This window comes from Scatophagus argus, chromosome 18, assembly GCF_020382885.2.
Source record: "Scatophagus argus isolate fScaArg1 chromosome 18, fScaArg1.pri, whole genome shotgun sequence".
NCBI lineage: Eukaryota > Metazoa > Chordata > Actinopteri > Scatophagidae > Scatophagus > Scatophagus argus.
The window spans coordinates 4,231,773-4,244,205 of record NC_058510.1 but is presented as its reverse complement, the minus strand read 5'-3'; the positions used below and the strand labels follow the sequence as shown (position 1 = coordinate 4,244,205).

The window sequence follows — 12,433 nt, the reverse complement described above, 5'->3', positions numbered from 1 at the left end:
GTGTTCCATCTGAGGTGTGTGGGTTGATGCTGGTCATTAACCAGACTCATTATAAGGGCTCCTGTGAGTGATGCTCGTCCCTCTCAATGTGCGTGACACATGTACTAGCGTGATCTATTTCTGTTGGTTTTCACAGCTACCTTTTGAAACTCATCAGGACGACTCAGTTTGATGTGAATGAGGGGAGAACATGACCACGTCTGTGATATTTCTGTATTTTTAGCTTTTGTTTTTAGCAAATTTAGAATTTTATTGTATCATAAATGCTCCACGCCCGTCCGTGACAGAACAAAACGACCATAACGCATCTGCAAGTGACAAAGTAATAATAATAGAATATTTAAAGAACCAGGGCTTTAAATTTTAGTCTTGATCCATTTCTGCTCGTTTTACAAATGTGCTCTTGTTAATAACATCAATAGCAGTGTGTCAGACTGTTCGAGCTGTGTGGTGATGGCTGCCATCCTTTTAAGATCACTGAATTAACAAAAAAAAAAAAAAAAAAAAAGGATGAGAGGTTAGGTTTTCTGCCTCTCATCTCTTACCCAGTACTGCATCTAATCCTGACCAAATCATTACCCCTCATGTCCGTCTCATCCCCACCTGCCTCTGGTGTCATCACAAGCTCTCCCTTTCAGAGTGCCATGCTGTCCCGGTCCGACCGACAGAGGGATCGATACGCCTCTGATCCCACTGATCAAAGTTTCAGCCAGTGATTCATTCATTATTGAACTACATCTGTCTCTCTTCCATTTTCTTGCTCAGTGTTTTCATCTATGCAGAAAAAAATCGACAACTTTCTTTACCAGGCATCTTCACTGTTGAATTATTATTAAGCCCGAGACAGCCTGAATTTGGAAATAAGTTTGAGTTCTCCAGTTAAAAAAACAAGTTGAGTTTTTTAGTTGGGAGAAACGTGACCAACTTTATGAAGAGACAGTGTCTATGACAAATTCTTAATTATTTAGGCCCTCTTGTAAATTCTACCAATATTATACATTCAGTTGTTGCTTTCTTCATTGGATTCTTCAAGTGGTCTGTCATGCCGCATGTGAACTGATGCATTCAGAGCTGGAGACCAGCCGGTTTGTTCATTCACTCCTAAATGAATTAACTGAGCCTTTTATCACTTTTTGTTAAAAATTCATGCGCCCATTTTTAAACTTGAAAGTTACAAGTGTGTGTTCTTCATATAATCTTGGATGTAAGCTGCTTGAAAACATGTAGCTGATTCAATTCCTGATTGTCTAGCTGCAGGCTAGGTAACAAGGTAACACACGGTAACAAGAGACTTTTCACGGCAGCATCTTTTACCTGATCAAAGCCTAAAATAATAAGAGATCAGTCACTCCTCTGGCTTTGTCTTGAAGCTTTCTTTTCTTTGCTTCCTTCTCTCCTCCTCCTTCCTCACTACCGCATTTCTCACCTCCAGTTCTTTGTTCTGCTGCACCTGCTGATTGCTCTTCCCAGCTCAAGCAAGTGCCAACATGCATGTTCACAAAACAACTGATGAGTCAACAGAGAAAGAGTGACGAATATTGTGCGTGTGTGTGTGTGTGTCGTCATCCGCACAGAACCTTGCAGCTTTAGCATGTGGACTAGAGGAGCTTTTAAATACCCAAACCTTTTAGAATGAGCCACATTTAGTTTATTTTTTTTTAATGATTTCCTGAGTGAAAGATCTTTTTCATCTTGTCATTATGCCACATTAAGCCGTTGTTTTGTCGTCAGTGTGATGTCTATAGATTAATTCATTCAAGTCCTTTTGCTCCTGACATCTTTTAATCATGCAGGTTCGATATTTTTTGGCCTCTCTCGTTCACTTTAAGGCTTTTCAGGTTGTGTTGTCTAGATTACTGACTGCTCTACTGCATGTGTGCTTTTCTCACATGAAGCAGAAGTACTCGGCGGCCTCTCTCTGCAGCATCACCACAGAGGTGCTGAAGGTCTTGAACGCTACAGAGGAGCTGATCGGTGAGGCAGGAGGTGAGAGCTACACCCCCTCTGAGTCCATGAGTGCGTCTCCCATCTCCAGCAGCTCCGAGACCCGCAGGCTGGACCAGAAGCTGACCAGGATGGAGGAGAATGTAAGCTAAAGTGCATCTTGGTCCAACAGCTTTAGCTCTCTGTCTGAAAAGATTGCTGAGATTCAGTCTGGTTCTCTTCTCTGGACAGGTGTACCTGACTGCTGGTGCAGTGTATGGGCTTGAGGGGACACTGGGCGACCTGGAGCAGTGTGCCCGCAGTATTAGCAGCGGCACCACAGACACAGAGCTGGCCTTCCTGGAGGACCAGGTGGCCACAGCGGCTGCTCAGGTTCAACAGTCTGAACTGCAGGTACTGGAGGGCTTTTGCCTGTGGCTGTCTTGTTCTTCAGTTGTGTTTGTGCTGAACAGCCTCCCAAACACCAGAGTTCTCTCCCAGCTCAATGACAGCAAGGTTTTTTTTAAACACAGTCCTCCTTCTTTTCAGGTATCAAACATTGAGGCCAGGATATCAGCTCTGAAAACAGCTGGGTTGAATGTGGCTGTCTGCCATCGCTTCTCCAAGTTTAAGCCAAAGGCAAAGGTACCTCACTTTGCTAAGCTGCTTTCACTTGAGAAACTAAAGGTGACTGACTACTAAACGTGAGAAAATGAGCAGATGATTTGTATGAAGTGTATAATAAAACCACTCTGATTACAGCCTCAAACCCTGGACTCATCACGCCATCAAAGGAGGAAGCTTCCAGCCCCTCCACTGAAAGGTACCAAACAGGCTTATTTCTCTCATTGCAGTACACACAAAGAAAGCAGTGAATGCAGAAATAACTGAAATGTAAACAGACAGAAAATATAATCTTATCTGTGACAAAACTGCCTCCTCTAGTGAAATAAACTTTTTTGATGTAAAGTAACACTGTCTATTAAATTCAGTAGTTTTTAATCTAATAAACTGCATGTCTGTGCAGCTGTGAGTATGGACGGCAGTGTGTGTTTGGAGAATAATTAAAGTCACTGGCATTTAAACAAAATTACTTTTGCATCAACCAGTTCAAGAAATAAATAATACCCCATACCTCCTAAATTTTAAAATGAATTTTCTTTAGATGGCTTATGTATCTTCAGCTACAAAGGTGAAGCAATTATTTTCAGTCGTGACAAAATAACTAAATCATTCCATGTTTTTAAATGTCCTGAATAAGAAAAAAAAACATAACTATATATTTCAGTCTTTGAGTGCTGACTAAATGATCCAAACTGTTATACTTACTGAGATGTTCAACCTTCCATCATCACAAATATTCAAATACTCTAAATACTAAATAAATAAATACTCTTTACACATACTATGTGTGTGTGTGTGAGAGAGAGAAACAAAAACAAGAGATGGGGAGGGAGACAGAGATGAGTGGACACGTCCATTCACCTTTAGTTAAAATCACACATTTTGTGCTTTGTCCTAAAAGAAGAGATTTGCCGCTGAATGGACACAAAAATGAATACATCAGCTAGAAAGGGGCTAAGTAAGTAACTGAAAAGCTCCATTAGATGTAAAGCAGCCAAATGGAAACACACACACAGTGCAGGAGGATAAGACTCGTTTTATCAACCAACAAGAAGTCTGTTCCTTTTCATGTCTGTGAAAGGTCTTTTTCTGTTGGGGCTTTCTTTATGTTCATGTTGGTCTCTGCTATTTTTTTTCTCTTCTTCACCAGCTTCCATACAATAGCTCTGATTCAGGGTGGCTTTTTCAGACACAGACAGCAGGCAGGACAATGGGGCAAAATCAGTGACATGTAATCATATCATTGATTCCAGCTTGGAGTGTCCTTTTTTTATCAGTCCCAGCATACAATATGAAGACAAGTCAGCTGTCATCTGAGTCATATGTTGTCAGTAGTTTCTCTTTTTCTGGACAACCCAGACTATTTGCTGGAGATTTTTAAATGATATTTTAAGCTGATTTTTCTTTTTTTCTTTTCATTTCAGAAAAGTTGGAGCCAGAGCAACAGGTGAAAGTGTTTCGGCCGTAGTGACAGCAGCACAACGAGTCCCTCAGGGCCAGTTCAGAGCCCCAGGGACAGGGGCCCCTCTCATCCAGTGCCTTGACCCAGTGTCCACCTCCAGCTACAGGCCAAGCAGGGGCCAACGCCTGCCCTGTGTGACCCCCCAAGCACTCAGCCCTCAGCCAGGCATGGTACTGCGTCATTCAAATTCCTCTTTTTCGGCTTTATCCTCCATTTTCTCCTCCTCAGCGTGCACATAACATCGAGCGAGGATGACTCGACAGTCTGTGTCTCTGCCTTAAAAATCTGCAAACACTCCTCAACTAAAAAAGAATATCTGTACAGACAAATAATGACTCCCATTTCTTTTTTTTTCTATCTGTTTGCAAGAGTATTGTGATTTACTGTACAATGAAGACGTGGAATAATCATGTGATACTTTGTGTGAATCAGTATCCCAAAAAGAGGCTGAGCTGTGTTTTATACTGCATCTTCCTTTTCACCAAATGAAGAGTCATGAGGAATCTTGTCATACTGCAAGCCCCTCCAATGCTTTTTTTGGATGATTGTCATTTTTCACAGCTATGAGATGGTAATTCTCATTTGGGGAATGATTGTAACACCTTTGACATTTTAACCGTTTTAAAACATTCATGCACTATAAAATAGTGTTTAGATGTGAAAAGTATCAGGACCAAAACTTTTCTGACCTTCCTTCCTGCCACCAAGATTTCTAGTTGGCAGTAATGGAACACAAAGCACACAAATTTGTCAGTCTTAGTATGAAATAGTTAAAGGGATAGTTTGATATTTGACTTTATTACCAAGAGTTGCAGGAGAGAATTGATACCACTCTCACCTTACACTGAATATGTAGTCAGTTAGCTTAGCTTAGTATAAAGAATAAAAATAGGGGAAATACAGGGAAACGACTGACTGTAAAATCAAAATTGACGGTAAGACAGCTTCCCAAAAGTAAAGCCAAAACATCTTGATTGCCCCCTGGTGGCTGGCTGCAGTATAGGTCATAAACCCCAACTCCTCCCCATTAGCAGAGTAGGTGTCAAATAAATTTTTCCCACACATGGTTTCTGTCATTTTAGGTCATTCTTATCGCACTAATGTATGTTCAAGTGTTTATTTTCCAGGTTTGATTTTAATTGGTTATAGGGTGCGATAGAAAGGGAGTGAGTCGCACGAGTGTATGGGTGGGATCTTGATACCGTGACTTTATTGTTTGGTAACTGCTCCACAGATTCAGGCTCTAAATGGATATTTTGGCTTCGGTTTTGTACAGAGTATGTTGTCCATCTTTATATATGTCTTCTGTATGTCAGTGGGGGAAACAGATTCCAGAGAGGAGTCAGAACAAGCAGCTGTCTGTTGGCGTGTAGCGGCTCTATCCCTTCGCTCTGCTTGATATTCCCACACATCACAGTAAAAGCAAGATAGCAGAGTGCAATTTGAAGCGTGACACCAACAAAGTTAAGCATCCCACAGTATGTTTTACTTAATGATTTAGGTAGCTAGCATTAGCAGGACATCTGGCAAGCTAATTATTATATAGCATGGATTCAGGTCACCCGGCACATTGAAGGTATAGCTCCTTTCCAAGCTGAATAGGTTACTAATGTGCAGCATGTACAGCCAGAATATTTCACATCTAATTCTGTGAATTAAGGGACCAAACCAGAAATGGTGATTGTTAGAACAGTGGAAAGACTGAACAAAATGTGAGCAAACAGCTGTTTCTCTTTGGCAGGAGGTACAACTGATGTGACCATTCATTTTGGCCAAGATGCTGGTGCTCTATTGTGATATCTACTTGCAGTGATTGTCATATAAACCCTTTAAGTTAAGCTAGCTGGCTGCTGGTGGTAGCTTCATATTTAGCGTATAAGAATGGTATCAATTTTCACATCTAACTCTGTGGAAGAAAGTGAAAAAGCATCATTTCAAAACATCCAACAGTTCTCTTAAATAAATGTCAACAGTATTTAACGGGGAAGTGCTCTCCCATTTATTTAAAAAAAGGAAATGCTAACACACTCTCACTACAGCCTTAATGTGGAAGCTGTGGGCTTTAACATTGAAGTAATTCAGAATAAGGTTTGGTCTGACAGTTCTCCCTCATGCAGTATTCTTCAACTTGAAGCCATTTCTTTCCTTTCTGACATTTTCTTTGTTTACTTTCCAATGTTGTGGCCTTTAATTTGAAGAAATTGTCATATTCTCCCTTCACTGGGTAATATCTGAACTTTTCTGTTGCATTCAGAAAATCTTGTAAAAAGTTTTACATAATGAAGTCTGATGAGCTATATAACCAATGCCATGAAACCATGATTTTGTTAGAAGCAATTTATTTTTGTACTTTACTGAACGTTTTTATGCAATACCATTGAAATAAGTACTATTGCAAACTGAAGGCTTTATTCTCTCCTTAAAGGAGCCCTCCTCAGTCAGTCCTATCAGACTCTCTCACGTGTGGTGATTCAAAGTGCTTTCAGTGTCTGCCTGCATTTACCATTTGATATTCTGCCAGCAATGACGATGGTAAATGTTACAAAAACGAGGATGACAACAGGCATTTTTGGAGCGGCTAGTACGATTCATACTGTATTTGTACTCTTAAACACTCAATTTGAGAATACTGCCTTTCATTTTTGGGTTATTTTTCTTTACTTTGTGACCACTTACATTAGTCAGAATCTCAGTTGTTCATGCATACAGCTGTACAGTTGTCATAGTACAGCATTAGAGCAGAGTTGGATTTTCTAATGGACTGCTTGAACTAAAAGGCGTGAGGATCTTCTGTATGAATGCGCTGCCCCCTCTATTAGTGACCTTTTCATCCCAGCCTTTCACGTCTTTGGTTTTGCACACACTGATCCTGTACTGCTGTCAATCTTGTTCTCCAGAGGTGTCGATGTATAAAAGCATGTTTCTGGTTTTATCAAAATAGATGTAAATTTTCCCATGAGAAGCACAGCCACAAGGGTCCAATCATCAGTGTCCTGTATTTTTCTAGTGTAAAAAAATTATATATCATCACAGAATTTGTTAATATATGTATATGTGTGAAAAGATGGATATGATATAGAATAATGTGTGTTTTGCCCAATCATAGTTGACCAATCTTTCAGTGTTGTGTGCAAGAGGCTGTGCATAATTGTCATGATTTGTAGGGCTGAATTCACACAGGAAGTGACTGACTTACTATTGCAACTGTGTCCCACATGAGATACTGATGAGATTCACACAGAGCTAAAAACAAATCTTACATTTGTTCCTGTTTAAATTCCAGTGTGAATGACTACAATGAGGTTCCCTGTGCACAGCTCCACAAGCAGGCCATCCACTTTTATGTGCAAGCGTATGTTGCAATCCATATGACATGTTGGGGAAAATATTAACAAGCAAAAAATACAGATTCTCTATGTGCCACAGTATTCTGAGAAAAAAAATGTATTATGAAGTAAATAAAATTTGAAAACTTATAGCTTTTGCGTTTTGAAAATGTTTGCTGTGCACCCGCAGATATAGGAAGGCAACAGACAAAGTGATGAACAGATATAATCACAACATCCTGGTTTATTAATCAATATAGAATGCATTTATATTTCATCAACGATCTTATCAACCAAGGCCTCAAAACAGACAACAGAGAGAAATACAATAAAGAGCTAGAGCTTATAACCTCAATCGAGGTAAAAAAAAAAAAAAAAGAAAAAAAAAAAGAAAAAGAAGACACTGAGTTTGTGGATGAAAAGGGGAGGACTCGCTGTCACGGTAACCATTCCCTGTCCTCCCCACCCAATACGACGTTCTCGAGGTTCTCTTTGTTTCTGAGGCTGTTGAGCAGCAGCATCAACGTCCTGACGACAGGCTGCATCCCCCCGCTGCCCAGAGCCGCTACACTGCTGTGCCTCTTCCCGAAGCGCCCGATGGGTCTCACCCCGCGGCCCACGTACCAGAATGGGTCTATCTCTGGACCTGAACAGAAAACAGATTTTATGATGTTTAAATATTTTGCAGTGCTGTAAGAAAAGGCAAAAGAGAACTCAGATTTTCACAGAAAACCTAAATGTCCTCAGGTATCTGTTTTTTTTTTTCTGTAATAATATTATCAGTATCAGGTGTTCCATAAATTGTCAAGAACCCCCTTAGCAGATGCTTGTTAAGTCGCAGCCCTCCAACTTGAGAGGACTTTGTCTCATTTTGTCTTCTGAGTATTTTTTCATTTTTTGGTTTGAGGAGAAAAGAAATTCTTAGTCAGTCAGGGAACTCAGATCACAACGACTTAACAAAACAAAACACACAAGGACCCCGTTTGTCCTCGGACCTAAGTTTGAATTATATATTATTATGTGGACAATTATATGGACGAATGATCTGTTGTTCTTCCACATATTTAATCTTCAACTTCAACTTATTTATTTAAATAACCATAAATGTTGTGCTGAAATAACTTCTGAAAGGGTATTGTTATGTTTAAGTCTTCTTTGAAGTAATTCATTGTGATAGAAAAGTACAAATAAAGACTAATTCAATGTGTATTACAGTGGAATTATAAAGTATATAGGAAATGGTATATTATTAAAACATTCACTCTTCTGTGCAACCTAATATAAATCATTCATATTATATTATTTCTTAATACAGCAAAAAAACAAACCAAAACATACAGTAGATACACTAGTGAACCACAAATGAGTGAATGAGGATGTTCTTCACTTTGAGTTCAATAACAAATACCTAATACTTCACTGCAATAAATGACTCATGAGATTCAGAGTTTTTTCAAACTGCAGCCCACCAACAAAACATTAAAATATAGAAGTAAACAGTGAAGAAGAAAGATATTTTTCAAGTGCCTTGCGATAAATCCCTACAGGAATAAAGATTTAACAGCCCATTAAACTCACTGTTACGAGACACAAACAGACCATCAGTACAATAAATAATGTTTTAGTGACTTATTCTGTGTCCTTTCACCTTGTAGCCTCTTAAATCTCCCTAAGCTACTTCACCAAATCCCACATGCTACACAGAGAATAAAAATGTAGCAGAATAATAATAAATAAGTAAATAAAGAGTCTTACTTCTGTTGTCGACATTGTGAACGATGTGGAAGTCGTGTTCCACTGTGGTGCTGTGAGCGCTGCTGAAGCTGGAGGAGAGGAGGAGCAGCAGCGCCAGAGCTGCCGGCAGCCAGCGGCTCGTCAGGACGCAGAGCCGGACATCAGCCGCTCTCCCAGGCAGCATGCTGTGGTGTCGCCCGAGGCACTGCAGAGGACGGAGGGATGCTGGTCAGTCAGGCAGCACTCACTGGCTCCAAAGGAAAAGGAAAGAAAACTGGAAAACATTATTATAGAACATTATTTATAAGAGATGAAAAAATGTGATTAAGTTATTTAAACCTCACCAGCCTACTAAGCTCCAACAATACTGTGGTACAAACGGAATTTACCAGGATTTAAAAACATGTTGTGTTGGTCATTAGAAACACATAATGTCTCATAAAAGTCCTGTTACTGGTCTTAGTTAGAGAGCTGAGTTAAAACAAATCCCTAAACGCATAACTTCCCCTAATCCTCTCGCATTTAACTCAGTGAATCTATTAGGCTGTTAAAATAAATAAATAAATAAATAAATGGATAAAGTCCAAACAGCAGCTCCTTACCCTGAACTTTGACAGGCTGAGGTCAGTTGGTGGAGGTCTGGAGTCGTTATTGTTGAGCAGGTGTGCTGCAGCTTATATATCCACGCTGCTCATGTGGTTGTCAGATGATGAATCAAGAACGTCAGTCACACACAGTGATCCCAGACTAAAGGAAGCATCCCCCCCCTCCTCCTCCCCCTCCTTCTCCTCCTCCTCACACTCTTTAACCACCACCACCCCTCCTCACCCCTTTGAGAAAGGAGGTTTGGTTTTGGAGCCTTTCTGACGTCTGTCACGTAGCAGAGCAGTCCATCAGGAAGTCAATGACGTGAGGACAACTTTAAATCAGTGGGCATGGGGAGACCCAGCACCTCATATAGGCCTGTCAGACGGTGACCCAGAACTGTGGTGGGAGTTTTTTGATGAGTCTTTCATCAATCAGCTTGATTACAAGAGGACAAGGCAGGACAAGATCTACTACTGCAAAATCCAGACTGTCACTGGAAACTAAGCTGTTCAGAACTTTAACTCTTCAAGAAATTATTTTAAATCAGTGGCCATGCTGTCAAACTGACTATCAGGAAGGAATGAGAGCATTAAATATACTTTGTGAATTCACACTATCCCAAGCGCTTGCCACCAGTACATGCAGTCAGAGGTAACAGGGATGAATCACATGTGAGAGGTTAGGAGCCTCACTCAAATGTATTCAGGTGTAAATTTGCCTGGAGGATCACAGCAATGTCTGTAAAGGTCAAGCAAAATGTGACAGCACTGCTCAAATAAATGTGATAAAAAAATATGACATTTACAATGTCAGTTTCCTAACAAGATGCTTTTCATGATTCAGATGAAATAAACTTTTCTGTGTAAAATATCAGTATCTTTGAAGACTGTGAGGTGGGTTGATGCCGTTTTCCTACATGGTGTGTGACATGAAAGGTGCACTTGCGTGCAAGCAGCTCCGCCCTGCAGCACTTTGGTTCTCCCCCATAGATTAGGGCAGCCATAATTTTGTCACGGGCTGAGATCAGATGGTGGAAGGATGATAACGACCTCAGGATGTGTAATCAAACCACAGCGTGGAGGAATCCCTAACTAATGAAGCCAGTTTGATTTATGAAAGGGAGCCCATGTTGAAACCATTCAGTTCATTCCTGTTTGGTGGGTGAAATATAGCTTTGTTGGAGCTATGCATGAATACATTTAAAGACAAACAAATGTAAGCGCACAGGATTTTGTGCTCAGCTTCAGACCTATAATATAAGTTGGTTTCTCTGGTCTTTCATTAGCGACTTCCCATTGCACGAAGGTTATCCGTAATTTTAATTCTCATTTTTAAGCATGCGGTCCTTGAATCATCACGCATTTAAGTCTGATTCAGTGACTGGTGGTGGTGAAGAAGGGAAGAGGAGAATGTCTGATGAACTGGATGAGATGAGGAGGAATTTGATAAGCTCAAACTGGACTCTGGACATGAAGAACTGGAGGTGAATGTAGTGGAGGAGGGTGGCAACATCCTCACCCTGAAATAACAGCTGACAAAAGCAGAGGGTAGAACAAATTTTAAGTAGCACTTTTACGTAAGTAAAGGATCAGAGTACTGCTTCCACCGCTGTATCTCTGATAAGTGTCTGGTTCCTCCTGTTCAGCCAATCACATCGGTGTGTCATCAGCACCTGACTGAATGGGAACATCTCGCCGGTGTCAGATGGAGTTTCTATGAATGGAGGCACAGAGGGTCTACCGTCTAGTCACAGCAGGAAGTAACCTGCCAGACTTCCTGCACTGTTACACTTGTGAATTAATTTTTTGAGGAACTGTGACGGTACAAGCAAAAATCATTCATGCCCAATGCGACTACAGGGAGCAAATGAGTGAAGACATTTCATTCATAAAAATAATGGCATGGTCTTACTATCTGCTATACAGTTCAAAGAGGATATGTCCTCCCTGCTGTGGGACATGAGGACCCTGAGGAATGCGCTATTGATTGAGAAAACCCTCCTTGCAGAATGATTAACAGCTTGCTAAGCTATGTGGTCTAAATCATTCCCCTTATGTGCTGCGGTATTTTTTGTTAATTGTCTCACAATTCGTGACCCACAGGGTGTGTGGGCCGGGATATTCATTGGCCATGTTTGGCTGGGCCCTCTCTCTTAAAAAGACTTGACTGGGAAGTCGGTGTTCAACGGGGAAATTTGTCTGAAAGTATTTCATGTTGGTGTGGGGTTTCTGGCCAAAAGACACTAGGCTGCAATTTTATTAGTTCCTCAAATGTTTTCACAATACCAAACTCACGTCATGACATTTATCTGTGTGGCCCAGTGGCCTAATGGATAAGGCATCAGCCTCCGGAGCTGGGGATTGTGGGTTCAAGTCCCACCTGGGTCGTAGGAAAACTTATGTCCATGCCTCAGTATCTTTACTGTCAATACCCTGTAGTGATGAGAAGTGTTAATATTACATTGTGGTATTATGCAGTGGAAAAACTACAGATGTTTGGATAATAAAATCCATGATTCAACTGACTGCAATCAGGCTACCTTTTCTTTAAGGTGCTGCTATTGTGCATTTAGGCTCACATAACATGGGACAGCTGAATGGAATGAAGCCATCAGTAATATCTTCAGTAACAGCTGTCCTTTTTCCAACATGACCGGTCAAATGATCTACTGTAAAACCAGTTTATATGATTATAATGACAGAATTGCTTATTAATAAATATGCCTTAAGCCAGAGTCATAGATGACTTGAAACAGTGTGGGAGACCTTGCAATCCA

At 40.6% G+C, this 12,433-nt stretch overlaps 2 protein-coding genes and 1 non-coding gene across 7 annotated transcripts in view; 2 read left to right on the top strand and 1 right to left on the bottom strand.

The window, feature by feature from the left end:
• myripb (myosin VIIA and Rab interacting protein b) overlaps positions 1 to 5,075 on the top strand; it is a 120,988-nt gene extending 115,913 nt beyond the window's left edge. For 2 of the 5 annotated variants that reach the window (XM_046371014.1, XM_046371013.1), the window contains exons 13-17: positions 1,896 to 2,087; positions 2,176 to 2,337; positions 2,473 to 2,610; positions 2,686 to 2,746; positions 3,972 to 5,075. In XM_046371014.1, the coding sequence (XP_046226970.1) occupies positions 1,896 to 2,087; positions 2,176 to 2,337; positions 2,473 to 2,610; positions 2,686 to 2,746; positions 3,972 to 4,015 (597 nt within the window). In that variant the 3' untranslated portion in view covers positions 4,016 to 5,075. The remainder of the gene's footprint in view (positions 1 to 1,895; positions 2,088 to 2,175; positions 2,338 to 2,472; positions 2,611 to 2,685; positions 2,747 to 3,971) is intronic. The other 3 variants (XM_046371016.1, XM_046371018.1, XM_046371015.1) reach the window with 2 other exon arrangements.
• A 2,367-nt stretch (positions 5,076 to 7,442) lies between these two features.
• Positions 7,443 to 9,838, bottom strand: prlh2 (prolactin releasing hormone 2). The gene is made up of 3 exons (XM_046371023.1): positions 9,672 to 9,838; positions 9,091 to 9,274; positions 7,443 to 7,981 (listed from the first exon to the last, which is right to left on the bottom strand). The coding sequence occupies exons 2-3, from the start codon at positions 9,251 to 9,253 to the stop codon at positions 7,773 to 7,775; spliced, it is 372 nt and encodes a 123-aa protein (XP_046226979.1). The 5' UTR covers positions 9,254 to 9,274; positions 9,672 to 9,838; the 3' UTR covers positions 7,443 to 7,772.
• Positions 9,839 to 11,971: 2,133 nt separating this feature from the next.
• trnar-ccg lies at positions 11,972 to 12,044 on the top strand. Its single transcript has one exon. It is a non-coding gene; the product is annotated as a tRNA-Arg (tRNA).
• Positions 12,045 to 12,433: the final 389 nt, after the last annotated feature.